We start from the raw sequence: 16,406 nt of genomic DNA on the forward strand, positions 1-16,406 counted from the left end.
ATATACACCTGGATATCTGTCTGCTCCAGAATTTGTGCCAGTTCGATCCATGCCTCTACATCATCTGGATACTGCTCTGTCACTTTCTTTAAATGGCTCTATGGAAAAAGAATTAGAATTACTAATAGCTCCTTTTAAGCCTTCATAACAAAAAATTAACAATCTTTCTATGCCATTGAAACACAACTTTAAGCTGTAAATGTCGATTTTTTTTAATGGGTCCTAAAGACATGATGCTTGAGCAAGTAAGCAATAAAGTATTGTATATCCAGAAAACGTTTGTCAATCCAGGAATTCTAGTACACAACGCTAATGGGCTTATTCACACAACCAATTGCAAGAAGATGATCAGCACACACTTCTTTCCAAACACAAATCAATTTACTGAGATCATTATTCTCATGAAGTAAAAGACAAGAAAGTGATCAGCGCAGGGTCCTCTACCCCTATTATCAAATTATCAACATGCCGGCCAGGGACCGCCCCCCCCCCCTCTCTATATGACTCTGGAGAAGGTGGAATAGTCAGATGGTGGCATATTAGGCTGATAAGGCCCGCCTAGCTACTGCTAGAAGACCCCACCTGGGACAGCCGCAAATGGAGGCGATGGGGGTACATAGAGAATGTTGCTCTCCCCTCAGCGGACCAAGCCTAGATTGAAGCTACTGCAAGACAGTCTGCGCCCGAGGTCTCAGGGCTGTTGCGACACCATTACTTGTGGCCCCTTCCCAAGGCCATTGGGAAGGGTGATCCGAAGCAGCGGAAACTCACCTTTGAGAAGGCTGGAGGAGGAGTGATTTGACGAGTCTTACGATGAAGAAGAGAGGTAATCAGGCTCCTGCCCCGCCGCAGCTCAACGTGCAGGGCAATGAGGCACTTATGGCAGAACTTAAGGCGGGCTTCCATGCATTGGACACTCGCTTCGACGCTCTCGACAAAATGGGGGCCCGAATGGATCAGCACGAGAACTCACTTGATACCACGGAGGGCAGGATTTCAGACTTGGACGATGGCTCATCTCAAGCTACGAAACGGTTGAAGAGGATGGAAGGCCTATTGAAGAACATCGCCATAAAGAACTAAGATCTTGAAGCCAGAGGGAGACGCAACAACGTGCGCATTATGGGTGTGCCTGAATCAACACATACGGGTCAACTGGATGGGTTTGTTGAAAGCCTATTAATTGACTTATTTGGTCGAGAGTACTTCACGGCTACTTTGATTGTCGAGAGGGCATACAGATCCCTCGGTCCACGGCCTAACCCTGGCTATCCGCCTCGCCTGGAATGGCATGGCTCGGCCATTTCCTTGTACCCAGACTTTCAGGCGATGGTTCAAGAGCCTCATCTGAAATTTGTAACTATCAAATCCACGCTGCGCAAGGCCGGTCTCAGATATGGTATGCTGTACCCTGCATGTCTGAAAGTGGACGTAGATGGCAGATCAAGGATTTTCGAAACTCCGGCTGAGGCCCAAGAATTTCTGAGAAACCCGAGCCAACACTGCCACTCCAGGGAATTCGCCCACGGCAGACCGATCACCTCTGATGCCGAACTCTGGCTCCAGTATGGACCTGTTTTCAGCGAGCTAATAGACTTGACCATGGCACAACATCAATAAGTATTGACTGTGTTTGTTTAATTCTTCTCCCAGTGTTTCCCGTTTTCTTCCCATGCCACGTAATTTCAAACATTGGACTCTGGGCTCTGGCTCTTTTGTGTTCCTCTTTAATACATGTTTCACGTTTCCGGGGATGTCTACAATTGGTAAAATAGATATTTGTTTTAAATTGTTATTGGGTTTTGGGATTTCCCCTAGGTTTCGATTATGGGGATGGGTGGGAGAACAGTAGTTTCTTTGATTACATGGTATCATTTGTTCCTGACACGATTGGTTACTCATGAGGTTCCGTGTGCCAAAATGAGCACAAGCATGTTCTTTACAGCTCTTACCACTTGTGAGGATGGTGGGTAGGCTCTCCACTTTTCTGACATTGCCTTCTTTACATGGAATGTGCGGGGTCTGAACAACGCCAGGAAGGGGAAGCATGTGCTAAACTATTTGCAACGCCATAGGGCTGATGATGTTTTTCTGCAGGAAACACATTTGTCCCCCTCCTCCCCTACCATGTTTGCCTACAGCTAGGGTGCACACCGCTACTTTGCGAACTACAGCACGTACTCTAGAGGAACTGCCATACTTCTACACAAACGGCTGCCCTTCCAACTATATAAAGTGACTACAGATAGAGCTGGCTGTTTCACATAGGTGACAGCGAAGTTTATAGGTTATAACCGCTTTAATGTGTATTTATGCACCAAATGTGGATGACCCCGATTTCTTTCACTCTTTACATGCCATCCTGCTTCCTTTAGGCGCTGACTATGTTTGCCTGGGGAGGGGTGTTGGGGGAATTTTAACCTTCATCTGCAACCCACACTAGACCGTATGGCAGACTCCCCGACCACGAAACCACAAGCCAGCAAGATACTTAGGGACATCTGTGACTCGATTGGTTTAGTGGACATATGGCACATGCGTTACCCCAATGACAAGGCATACAGTCACTAGACAGCCCCCCACGACACTTGGACACGACTGGACTTTTGGCTGGTCCCCCATATTATGGCTCCCTGGTTTCATTCCATGACCCTTTTGCCTAGAATGTACTCTGATCACTCACCGGTCAACATGCATCTCCGGATTCCCAAACCAGAGGGTAGTGAAAGGCAGTGGAGGTTCCCGGGGCAGGCCCTACAAGATCAAGTATATTCTGCTGAACTTTTAGAGTCGATAGAGACTTATTTTTATCTAAATGTGGGTTCGGTCAGCATGTGGTCAATTGTGTGGGAGGCATTGAAGGCATATATAAGGGGGAATGCATTGCCAAACATGCTGGGGTTCTGAAATTGCTGAGAGGTACAATTGCCCGCATAGAGGACCGACTGAAGGTCTTGGACGAAGAATTGCTGGCACACCCTGACCCGGTTAAACAGGCCAGTAGACGGGCAGATTCATACGCCGGCGATCCGAGAGGAGTTTCATCACTATTACGCAAATGTATATACTACACACGAGTGACACAACGACGGCGATCACAAGGCTTACCTCAACGAGATTGCGATGGAATGGCTGGAGGACTATATGCAGAAGTTCTTAGCGCAGCCATTGCCTAAGGAAGAAATTATTAGCGCCATAGACGCCCTGAACGACACCACAGTGCCGGGGCTAGATGGCTTCACGGGCGTATTCTACAAACATTATAAAGATATTCTTGGTCAGCACCTTCTTGAGGTTTATGCGGAAGCCTTAGAAAATAAATCATTGCCACCCACGTGAGGCAGTAATAGTCTCCCTGCCCAAGCCTGGCAAGGATCCATTAAGTTGTGGCTCATATAGGCCGCTATCACCAGCCTGGCAAGGATCCATTAAGTTGTGGCTCATATAGGCCGCTATCAATTTTGAATTTGGACTACAAGATCCTTGCTAAAATGATTGCGTTAAGGCTCGCGCTACTCTTAGATCGCATCATATCCCCAGTGCAATCTGTCTTCGTCCCCCACAGGTCCACTGCGCTAAATCTGCATACATTGTTTGCAGTGCTCCATAGAATTGCTCCAGAGGTTCCGGTGGCAGAGATCCTGTTGGATTCGGAGAAGGCGTTAGACTCCTTGGAATGGCCTTTCATATGCGCCGTGATGAGGAAGCTAGGCATCCCCAAAGGTTTCATTGACCTCACGGTGCTCCTTTACGCCTCTCCCATGGCGAGACTCCATCTGAACGGCACACTATCCACCCCATTTACTCTTACACGGGGCACCAGGCAGGGTTGACCGTTCTCTCCCCTACTCTTTATTTTAGCACTAGACCCTCTGATCCGCCACCTTTAAGAGAAACATCTGCATAGAGGTATACAGTTTAATACATGGCCCCTCTTCATCTCGCTCTATGCGGACGACATTGTGCTGTATGTCCGCAGGCCAATCTCGACCCTCTGATCAGGGAGATACTACGTTTTAGCGGATATTCGGGATTGGGTATAAACTGGAGCAGGTCCGTGCTATTCCCTTAAGGACAGGCACCATTGAATGGGAATGTGAGTTTCCACTGTAATGGTGTCATGACTTGGTAAGGTATCTGGTCATTCAAACACATAGAGAGGCAGAGCAATAGGTGCGGCTGAATTACGGCTCAGCCATACACAACCTTGAAGCGCAGATAGAACGTTGGCTACGGCTCCCACTTTCTAGGTCCGGAAGAATTGCATTTATGAAAATGATTGTTCTTCCGAAAGTTCTATACATGTTCTACAATATCCCCATTCCGCTAGCAGATACTTTTTTTTAAGACCCTCAGGTCACACCTTGTCAGGCTCGCATGGGGAGATGTGTGTGTGTGTGTGGGGGGGGGATAGGGGGGGGGAGGAGGGGAGGGGGACTAGGATACGATGGGAAACCCTGACCTTGCCTTACGAATGAGTGGGGCTGGGGGGCCCTGACTTTAGAATGTACTATCTAGTGGCACAGGCCAGCTTTGCCCATTCATGGTATCATCCCAAAACGCGCACTCCCCCGACTTGGCGCTCCGACTCTGCTCCACACCATTATGCCCCAGGGCTTCCCTCGCGATCCCAAGGACATTCAGACGGTCTCCACCATGAGATGGGCGTGGCATAAATTTTCGCGAGTCACTGAAAGCGGATCCCGGTACTCTTCTGAGATTCCCATAGCGCACAACCCATGGCTCCCTTATCACAGAGGAGAAATTAGTTTGGAGAGTGCTCAAATCCCACTCAATGATAAAGCTCGGTGACCTATTCCCGGGTGGGCATACATTCAACAACGCGGGAGGGAGGAGGGGTCTGGACTGACCTTTATGGAACAGTATATTTTCATTAGGGTGCGCAGGGCTCTGCGTGCTAAGATTACGGAATATATTCTTTAACCACAGTTCCTCGGACCTTTATCCTTTTTAATAACAAAACCCAACGGGGAAACAATTGATTTCAAAGTTATACAGATCATGCATGGCTCTAGTACCGTGCCACGTCACGAAGATTCGAGCTGCCTGGGAGCTGGACCTGGGTCATCCCATCTTGGATGATCAATGGGCTTACTGCTGTGCACATATCTCGCTCAACAGCAGGCATAAGCTGATAAATTTTAAATTCATATGAAGAGCATACATGACGCCGGTCAAACTTCATGCTATTGATCCCTCGCGACCCCATAACTGTCGGATGTGCAACAGCCCTTATGCCGATTTTCCTCATTTGTCATGGACTTGCCCCAAGATTGCGGAGTTCTGGGTTGCCATTTTTGACATACTATCACAGATGACAATCAGACCCACCCTGGAGGATGCACTTCTAGAATACGTCTTCAACATGCCCAAAACATTACTCAAGTTTATTGCGCTCGCGCTGCTTTTGGCTAAACGAGAGTTCGCTCTTAGATGGGGCAGCAAGCGGCTTCCCACAACGAATGCATGGCTAGCCAGCCTCACTTTTTGTAACACCAACTGCGAACTATATGCTACACTTCTTCCACGCAAATCTCGACCTAAGGACATCTGGGGTCCGCTCAAATCATATTTATAAAACTTAGAGCCCGACGTCCCAAGCTCCACTCCTGATGGCATAGTTCTGACAGGTGTGGGTTGAAAAGTAGAATATGAAACCATATTGTCTATAGACTTCAGTCAATTTCTGTGCATATAGTCTTACCTGATTTCTGAAGATGTGTCAAAAGCAAAGACAAACACGCAATGGTCATGCATTGTACTACATGTGTCACGCAGTCCAATCTTTTGTGTATAACATTGCACGATGCGGCCTTAAACATGGAACTGTTAACAAATTGTGAAGGAACAACTGTACAAATAACATTGATATGTAAATGTCTGTAAATAAAGTTATAAAAAAAAAAGGAAAGTTTCCCACTGTGAACGCATCTCCCATTGTGTTGAGCTGGAGTCTCTTCAATCTGGGGCAGGACCTAGCGTCTGCAGAGAACGGTAATGTGGGATGTCTGATTAGCGGTATAGAGGGGGTGTACAGCACCACTAGCCGTGCCCTACAGCGCAGCTCATGCCATGCCCACGGTCTAGGCTGCGATCTTTAGATAACTGTCCTCAGTGGATGTGGCTCCACTTGGTCATGTTCAGGCGCTGTATGCGCCATAAACTGCGTAGGGTATACCCAGTGAAATCCAAACTGTGCCTATGAAAAGCAATAATAAAGATCCATGTCAGATGCGCAGTCCACTCTGCACAAAGGGTATTGTTAGGGTTTTCCAAGTGACACTGGGTTGTTTCCCAGCACCAGCCAAAGTGATCATGTTTGAGCGCAATTTCCACCTAAAGCTGCTATAAAGAGGGAGGGGAAGATTAATAAATAAATAGATAAAGAAATTTGGGCAGAACGGCCATTTTGGCTATAGACAGCCAGCCCGCCCGCCCGCCCACCATGGGCAAAGGCAATCCCATCCACCTTTTCAGTCGGCTTTCCAGCAATTCAATCAGTCGTCCCTAGTTGGAGCGCCACAATTCTTCAACATTACGGCTTTCGCAAATGCCTAGATTTTGCACTGGGCCCTCTACCCAACAGAGCAGGGATCCCGATTGGAACTGCTCTGTGACCTCTGTTCGCGGGAAGATAACAGACTTCGCCCAGTTGATTAGCATGCCCGATAGACCCCCAAACCTGATGAATTCTTTGATCAGAGGATCCAAGTTCTCAGATTTACATATAATGTAACATCATCTGCCTATAAAGAGACATGTATCACCCGTGGGGTGAAGTCCAGACCCTGGTACACATGATGCTGTCTTAGGCAGGCTGCCAGGAGTTCCATGGCCATGTTAAAAAGAAGGGGAGATGGACACCCCTGCCTCGTTCCACGGGAAACAGGGAACGGAGGAGGCAGAACTCTATTAACCCGGAGCCTCACGGTGGGGCTGGAGTATTAGACGGCAATCAATTCAATGAATTTGGCGCTAATTCCCAGATGGGCTAGAAGTGCAAATTGGTACAGCCATTCGAGAGAATCAAAAACCTTGGTGGTGTCTGAGAAAATAGCAGCCGTCTCCAGCAAAGGGTCAATCTCCAGCATTGTAGCAAAGAAAGTGCGCAAGTTGTGCGCCGTTGCTCTACCCGGGTAAAGACGCATTGATCAGGTTGCACCACGAGGAGCAGCAAGGGTAGAAGTCTCGATGCAATGAGCTTTGCCAGAATTTTGTTGTCCAGAATAATCATGGACAGCGGGCTATAGGAATCGCACCTCTGTGGGTCTTTATTAGGATCATAATAAGTGCTTCACGGAGTGACGGAGGAAGCCCCCACCCCCTTTCCAGTGATTCCTCCTACATATGTATGAGGTGCAGGCTACTAATGACGCATATTCTTTATAGAATGCTGCCAATAGGCCGTCCAGGCCAGGGGCCTTACCTCCCGGTAAAGCTCAAATGACCCTGAACACCTCCCCTTCCGTGAATGGCTCGTTGAGGTAACTGCGGTGTCCGTTTCCAAACCATAGCAGCTGTATTGAGTCAAAAAATTGATGGACTCCATTGGGTAGCAACGTATAACGAGGAGTAGAAGGAAATCATTTCCGCCTGGACAGCTACTTGACCTACCGCCGTCCCATTTTTCAGACATTTGTAGTTCCGCGATATAATCTCTCACCCGGAGCGAGTGTTGTTAATGTGTCCCAGACCTCCAAGGCGTGGGTTTCGAGGGACTGGACGTAGAGTAGAGCACAGTGGAGCTGTGGTCTTTGAAGGGTTGTTAGAGTCTGATTGGAGGTTGCGTTGCTTCTGACATTACAGGAGAAGTGGCAGTGGTGGCAGGTGAGAGGGCCTTTTTGTGGCAAGGGGCAAGACAGTAAGCAGCTGTTCATTGGCGGAGTAGAGATGGCAGGCTGTGGGACCAGGGGTCCTGGAGCTGGATGCAGTTCAGGCGCAGACGGCCCTGCCTTTGCCACATCAGTGCCGCGGCCGCACATCGGCCTCCATTAAGTAGGCCCAGAGAGGAGGAAGGGGCAAGAAAGCGGCGGTTGTGCGGACGGCGGTAAGAGTCTGGGATGAGCACGGCAATAATGAGGCAAACAAAAACCAAAACAAAAGGAGCGATACAAAAATACAGGAAAAATGGGCAAGGAGTGATACAAAAAATACAATCGGAAAATAAATGACAATTATCAACAATGAAATAGGACTATGAGGGAATATAAGTCAAGCGGGAGGCATCGCGAAAGGAGCAACCGGGGAACAAATCGAAGCTCATCAAGAGCAGTGCCTCTTCGCTACGGGGATCTGAGGAGTGGCGACCTTGACCCAGAGGTCTTCTTGCGAGTTAAACCATCGGTATCTTTAGATACAGGCTACTTGCAAGGAATGTCTAGAAACTTTCATGCATGAAAACACAGGGGTGGACTATTCACTCTTTTAAAAAAGTGGTGGTCTGGGTGGACTATTCACTCTTTTAAAAAAGTGGTGGTCTGGGCTGTGTGGTGTGGCAGTGCCACACTGGCTCTTGCACATTCAAACCTCCTTGAAGCTTAGAAAGAAGCATACAGAAAAACACTTAAATCATAACTAAGGCTCCCGGTTTTATGGTATTTAAATCTTTGCCATTTCCGTCTGTATTTATCCATATTTATTTTTTGGGCATTTGTTCTGTATTTATCCACATTAATTTTTGCCACAAGTAAAAGACGAAGCTACAGCTAGTGTTTTTCCACATTTATTTAAATTGGCTATGCACACATGCACTCACTTAAACTAGCGATTTGTTGTGGCTTTAGCAGGGCTTTAAATGGTCCGGGACTGAGTAATTTTAAAAGGAGAGTACCTGTGCTTCTCAGTTCTGCTATAAAACACTTTAGGATAGAGTACAAGCACTTATCAGTAGCAAACATGTGCCAGTGCTTCTGTATTTCCATCGAAAGCCAGCTACAAATCTGCCTTCAAATGTCTATGGTTTTCACACAGAAAGTATGTAAGGTTACCTATATTGGTGATGGTGTGTTTGTGTGCAGGTAGACAGACAGATAGATAGATAGATCCCAAGCTACACGCCACGTCCTTTTGATATATTTATATATATATATATATGTAGCAATGAAGGACGTGGCATGTAGCTTGGGAGCTCTCTGCTGTCAAAAGCTGTTTTCAATACCCCGGGAGGGGAGCGTCGGCTCTTTCAGTGCTCATAGCTGCCAAGGTTTAACATTGCTATGTGTGACATTTTCATAATTTCAGTGTAATTATTTGAGTGACATTTCAACAAGTATGAGTGACACATTCTCACAAGCAAAATCAAGAAATGAAGATTAAAAGAACATATAAATATCAGAAATTACACCCATTTGAGCAACGAGAAACTCTAAGAAGAGCTTAAAAATTATACAAAGCACCATAAATGGAAGGGCACCAACCAGAGATACACTGGTGAAGGCATTTTTCAGTAACTGAGGGTAGGCAGACACTGCTGCTGCTCAGCAGATGACCTGATCATTCATGACCACGCGCTAGCCTAAAAGCACATTTTAAAGCATGGGCCAGCTTGGTATTGACCGGCTCCCTGTGCTGCAAAGACTACCCACTCAGCAGGGGAGACTGTCAAAGGTTCTGCTGGAGTCCAAGAGCCCCCTCATTATTCAAGAGGCCGCCCTTCAGCGGGGTGGGGGGTGTCAGAGGTACCGCTGGAGCCCACGAGACACACTAGATGGCCAGCAGAGACACCCCCTCCATAGCAGAGTGTCAGAGGTACGACTTGAGTCTGCGGTGCTCACTCTGGATGCAGCAGAGACATCTTCCCCATGGGAGAGTGTCAAAAGAACTGGTGGACTCTATGAGACTCACCTCAGTGTGCAGAAGAGACCCCTTCAGAAGGAGAGAGTGTCAGACCCTCTCCGGGTGCAGCAGAGACACCTTCCCAGAAGAACTGCTAGACTCCATGAGACCACTGAGTGTGCAGGAGAGAGACCCCTTCAGAAGGAAAGAGTGTCAGATGGTGCTAGAACCTATGCGATACTCCTACCCCGAGAGAAGAGACCGCCCCTCATGCTGAGGGGTGTTTCAGACTTGCCCCCCACCCTCTCTGCGGCCGCCGTTTGCCCCGCGGACCCCCAGGCGCGGCCTGCTCAGCCCAGACCCCCATCATGTTTACGCAGCTCGGCCATATATTCCTGCCCCGTTTGGGTTAATTGACGGGGGATGTGTGAGAAGCCACTCCAGGGGCCCGAGGGATTCAATTCAAGAGTGAGCGAGAAAGAAGGGAAGGGGGGGGGGGGGGGGGGGGGGTGAAGGAAAGGGAACTGGGGGAGGAGGGGACAAATTAAAGAGAAAGAAACAAACGTGGGAGAAGAAGAGAACACGGGAGGTATTAAAGCAAGATAGACTTATGGAAGGGAGGTAGGGCTTGGCAAGGGGCGGGGGGCATGTGCAAACATTTGTCAGGAGAGGTTTCTTGCACCTCTGGGTAAATTCTCGAGTCTGTAGTGTACAAGGGATCGCGTTTCCCTTCTGCTGTGTGCAACTTTAGGGGGTACCCAAAAGCACTGCCTTTTTAAATCCCCCCCCCCCCCCCCCCCCACCCTGTTGACTGAGGTTCCTGTGTAGTGCCCCCTTCCGACTGACGGACATCTAGGCGCTTAGGTGGCATTAGGGGACCACTGGAAACTGCAGGGTTGAAAGCACTAAAGACTTGTCCACTCAGAAGTGCGGGGATACTCAAATTGCCAACGTGTGGACGCTCAGCTGACTGGGTTATGGCAATGTGGACTCCGTGCCCATTCAATCATTGGCCTCTCTCTCTGCCAGCAGAACTCAAAAGTGCCACATATATGTACATTCTATAATACTTTGACAATATGGACAGAACATACATTAACAATTAAATGGTAGTCTACGAATCAAAGCTGTGTCATGCGTAACTGACTCTCCCCAGCCCTAGCCCTTCAGAGACAGCAGTTGACTCGGGCATAGGTGTCCTCAACAGTTCCATCAAGAGGTGGCTTCCGGGCATCCAGTGCTCTCAAGAGAGTAAGTCAGTCTTTGCCTTTCACTCGCTGACCTCCCTTCCCCTCTTAGTGAAAAATCCAGGCCAGGACCCTGGGTGAGCGGCCTCTGCCCCTCCCCCCTCCCAACACTTCACTTTCTCTGTTTCGGGGGGGTGCGGCCAGTGCCCCTGTGCCCAGAAAGACAGAGGTCCGGGTTTTTCGAGGGGGTTCATGGCGAGTCTTTGGGGGGCTGGTTTAGTAAGGACTGAGTGTCAGGTGGGGGGGATGCCAGGACCACCCCCGTTCCAAGGCCCAGCACGGGGTGGGGGGAGGGGCGTTCTGGGTTCGACCGGGTTAACATAAATGGTCTTTCAAAAGACCTGTGAAGTACTCAGGTGCGGCTGTGTGCGTGCCCGGGAAGGAATTTACATAAGCAGGAAGGGGGCTTAGCTCTATTCGAGCAGGGCAGTGTAGCAGCATTTTCTAGTATTTTTCCATTTTTAAAATATAAATACAGACAAAGGAAATCTAGATTTCCGAATGTATTTATATGTAACAATCTGTAAATACGGAAAACCGGGAGCCCTAATCATAACACAAGTGTACAATCCTAATGTCTGGGGAAACTTGTGATTTATAACAAACTAGGCTAGGCAGTGACTGTAGGAAGTTGGCGTTTTATATGATATACCAAAAAAAAGGTATCTCAAGCAAAAAGTCCAGGTATCCCCTTATGATTGGGCATAGGCTTGCTCTAGCAATCCAAAGGTTTTGTCCTAGGGGGTAATGTGGTCAAGCAGCCTTCGGCTTATCAGAGAGAAGTGTTAGACATCGGCAAAATCAAACACAGTAAATAAACAATGCACACGACTCAATAAGGGGCTCCACGTCAACTTATAAAAATAAATTATCTTTATATATATTTAAGCACCAGAATCAATACGATCAGGTAAGTACGTTTCGAGATAGAAAATTGTTTCCGTTTTCAAAAGTCGACAAGCATTTTTCAGAAGCTGCACTGTTATTCTTTTGGGAGGAAAAACAAATACAGCATACAGGTAGAGTACAGTTGCTCATGAGAACAATCTCATGGACTTAAGGTGAGTATGGGGCATGGTCCAAGGCAGCAACAGAAGGTCACCTCCAGCGAAACTAGGGTACTTTGAAGCTTCCTGTCTTAGAATGCTAATTTGCAGGTCATCCTGTGGGAGGAGGTGTTATAACCTCTGCCCAAACACGCTTTGTTTCTGACCTCCTGAGAGCAAAGGACCTCACCCGTGGGGGTCAGAAACTCATTTGTGTTGGCAGGCTGGCTAAGACCAGTCAGTTAGCACACCAGTAGTTGTTAGGTTTTCCGGGATCCCCTCTAAGAAGCCCTCTGGGTACATGTATTAATAAATCCATCACTGGAAACAGTGTGGGCTTAATAAGAGATGTTCGATACCCAACATCCCTGTCTTCAGTGAAGCCATCATGTAGCTGGGCAACTCGTTTTCACCAGTGTCCAGCACATGTACTTAAAATGGCTTCCCTGATCACTTGAACTGGTAGGAATGGAACTGACCAGCACAAGGGCATAACTGCTCATGCAGATATGAAATGAAATGAAATGAAAAATTGCATTTGTATAGCGCATAACCGCCCTGGGGCCCACACATGTAGCATAGTGTACCATGCCTTAGGGCTGTAAGGCCTGTTGTAGGGGTTACTTACCTATACTTGTTGCAATGTCTGTGGGCATGGTAAACAGGGATGTGTGCCATGTCGTGTTTTCACTTTTGTCAGCACCAAGACACGCAGCCAGCAGTCACAGTCTGTATGTGTTTGAGGAGGGGTCCCTTAGGGTGGCACAATTCCTACTGCAGCCCTCAAGGACTCTCTTTAGCCTCCCTGCCCTAGGTACCAGGGTACCATTTACTAGGGACTTTCAGGGAGTGCTAAAGGCATTTCCAATTGGGGGAAAATTGTAGAGTTTTGTGTAAGAGATCTGGCACTAAGGACCTAGTTATTTGGGACCCATGTGCACTTCCAGTCAAAATCACATCAAATACCAGGTAAAAAGTGGGAGTGACCATGTCAAAAAGGGGCACTTTCCTACAATGACATTAAGGACTGAAGCAGCATTCAAAGATTCATTACTGTAAAATCAATCAAATAATAAAGAAACTGAGCAGGTAGGAGGGGAAATGAAGATGCATTTGTGGAGGAAGGGCTGCATACGAGTTAACATGAGTCATCTGGCCTATACGTTTATTTGATATGTATCCAAAAGATTTCCAATCATCTACACTGCTGAAATGCCCCAATTGTTGAGGTGTGGGAAGTTGTTTTAGGGGCACTTTATGTGCTTGTCTGTAAAAAAAAAAATATATATATATATATGAGCATCCTTAAAAAGATAGTTACAAATCTGCCTGCATGTTACCTTTTTTTTAAAAGCAGTTTGCTGTCAGGTAGTTTGAATACACTTTAGCCCATTCAAAAAAGCACCGCTGTAATTATTTCAACCCAGGTTGTTGTACAATTTGATGTTCCATCGATCTCCCAAAACCCCAAATCAAGCTACAGACTAGCAAAGGAACCATGTTTCTCAAACTTACCTTTGCAGTGTCCCTTTTTTCTTGGTCGTCAGAAGCAGCATAAAGAGATCCAAGGATTTTCATTGTCTCATAATTGTTAGGGTATGCCTTCAAAACCTTTTCAAAACACTGTGATGCATTCTCTCTGTCACCTCTGTAGATGTACATCTGGCCCAAGCCAAAAAACGGCAGCACAAAGGAAGCAGAAGCAAACTGTGTAGCTTGATAGTAGTACTGGAAAGCCTGGTCATAATCCTCCTGGATTTGAACAAAGGCACAAAGCACGAATCAAAGAATTAATCACCAATAGACACAAAAAGCATAGACAATAAATGAACATTACTATTCCAAGTGGATGATTTAATGAACTAGAAGAATCTCAATTGTTGCCCTGAAGGAAGGACAATTGAATGCTAATCTTGTTACACTTGAATGAAGGGGAGGAAATAACTCCATGTAATCCACAAGAAGTATGCACTCTCACAAGTGACAGGTCCTACAAGGCAGACCTGTGATTTTTACAAATATTTCCACAGAGTCCTCCAGCAGATAAAACAAATTAAAAGTCTGCCATCTTGATGATGGAATAATTAAGAACTCCCACTTCCCACATGAAATGGGCATACAGCGGGCATAGTGAAGCCGAGGGTAAGTAGCCCATTGACTACTCCCCTAACACACCTAAATGGAGTATTTATTTATTTATTTAATGGGTTTTATGTAGCGCTGGGTAGACCAGTAGGTATCAGAGCGCTTCACAGTTGGTTATACAATGTTACAGAAAATGATAACAGTTACACATTACGTCAAAAATAAGGAAAACATTGAAAGAGGAAAGAAAGGTGAGAGAAGTAGGGAGGGGGAAGTGTGAGGGGGAGGATGAGGGTAAAGACGTCAGGAGAGACGAAGGGAAGTCTGCCCAAAGACCGACTGGGTAGGTGACGTATGAGGAGGGAATCCATAGCCCATCTCCCCTTTAGCTAAGCAAGGTAGCTCCATCGGGCATCAGTCAAAAATCTAGGTCTCTAACTGGCGAGAGAGAGTTCACGTAATAAAGTGAAGTGGATAAACAGGGTGGGAACTGTGAGCAAGGACGGGTGAGGGCATGGATCAATAGCTAGAAAGACGAGAAGAGTAGATCAGTAGGGTGAAGGGTGAAGGGAGAGGAGGGGGATAAGGGCAGGAGAGTTTGCCCAAGGACCGGCTGGGTAGGTGATGGCAAGGAGGGAATCCATAGCCCATCTCCCCTTTAGCTCGTGAGGTAGCTCCACCGGGCATCAGTCAAAATGGCTGGGTCTCAGCTGTTGGAGAGTTCACAGAGTCAATGACTGAGGTGACCATCTTGAGGTCAGGCAGGAGGGGATGAGTCCTTGATGTACGAATTCAGAGGATCCCCACAATTTTCTATCCTATGGATGAAAGGGGGTGCAGATTAAGCAGGGGATCTGCAAGATGAGCAGAGCCAGATCTGCATGTCTTTAGAGGGAGCGCGTGATGTTGAGTGATAACCGCCAGAGGGAGAAACAGGAGCCATTAGCAGGACAGGCGGAGTGACTCTAGAGTCTTACTGGTTACTAAAGTGTGCGATCCACACAGCCCCAGCATATAGCATGTTGAGAGTAGCCCCCAGCAGCGATTTAAAAATACTTCTCACTTCCTTGAATTTACTGCACCGTAGGGAAGGAGGGAGCTCCTGCCGCCGTTGGGCCATTTGATGCCATGGATGTAACTGTGTCTCACTTACTCTGCTGCCACAAACTCACTCCGCTGCCAGAACGAACTTCACAATCGGGCTACCGTAGTCCGCCTGATTTCGCCGTCTTGTCTCGCCGGTACGCGCTCCAGTCTTGATGTCCCGGCCAGCCATCGCCAAGCCGAGGTGAGTGATCACTTGCTACCAATCACCTTCTCCGTCACGGCGAGCGCAGATTGATCAGAGCCGCCATCTTGTGTTCTGTATTCCCAAAGAAGTTCTCTTGGATCTGCAAGCAGGTCTTACGAAAGGTGCAAATCACTTTTTGGAGGTGGGGGGCACTGTCAGCTGCATCGCAGAGCACTTCTTTCGACCACCAGGTGCGATCTCACAGTTCCCCAGGAGCCATCTTGGTATATTCAGTGGCAGGGACATCGCGGCTCATTACTCAGCGATGCAAGATCGGAGAAGGACGATTTTGCCCTTCAAGTGATCCGCCTACATTCCGTTTGCAGAATCTTAGTTTTAGGTAGGATAACAGGGCGGCAGAATGCCGCATAGGATGCTGGTGAGAGGGTTCACCATGGAGCATCAGCTACGAGCGGCCATCTTGATGAGGCTCCTCCCCGTTCCATAAGTACTTTGAGTACTTAAGGGAGCCCCTGGCACCAGGAAATGAGATTCCCGCCGACCTAAGAAGACAAAGGACACAGAAGAGCTGCAAGAAGCAAGGACTGTGGAGAAGAAACTGACTTGGCGCCAACCCTGCCGGTCTGTCTTCTGTTCCGGCCAGATTGCACTAAAGTCATCTTGTCCTGCAGCTGCTTTGCCTCCAAAAGCCTGGGAGGACTGCCTGCCTTCAACAAAGGCCCAGGAATTCCCGTGGAGTAGTTAGATTTGCTAACCTGCTTCCTGAAGTGATCCAAAAGAACTGTGTGGACTCCTGACCACCGCAAAACAGACACTGGAAAACACAATTGCACTCGTGTCCCCTAGGCCAAGTTGAAGAGGGCCTGTAGTGCCAGTGTGGTCTCCAGAAACAAAGCCCACCTTGGGTTAGCCCACACTGAACTTAACGCTGTCACCTACAGCCTGTGTGTGCAGGCCCCCTCTACTGCAAGTGTCTCTGTG

General features: G+C 47.7%; 1 protein-coding gene across 1 annotated transcript in view; it reads right to left on the reverse strand.

Annotated features, from left to right (window-relative positions):
- The window catches only part of CTR9 (CTR9 component of Paf1/RNA polymerase II complex), a 222,667-nt gene that overhangs the window by 113,687 nt on the left and 92,574 nt on the right, over window positions 1–16,406 (reverse strand). Inside the window, exons 9-10 of the mRNA XM_086955952.1 lie at window positions 13,604–13,840; window positions 9–98 (exon numbers count right to left, since the gene is read on the reverse strand). Of these exons, the coding sequence (XP_086812078.1) occupies window positions 9–98; window positions 13,604–13,840 (327 nt within the window). The remainder of the gene's footprint in view (window positions 1–8; window positions 99–13,603; window positions 13,841–16,406) is intronic.

This window comes from Lissotriton vulgaris, chromosome 2_1 (assembly GCF_964263255.1).
Source record: "Lissotriton vulgaris chromosome 2_1, aLisVul1.2, whole genome shotgun sequence".
NCBI lineage: Eukaryota > Metazoa > Chordata > Amphibia > Caudata > Salamandridae > Lissotriton > Lissotriton vulgaris.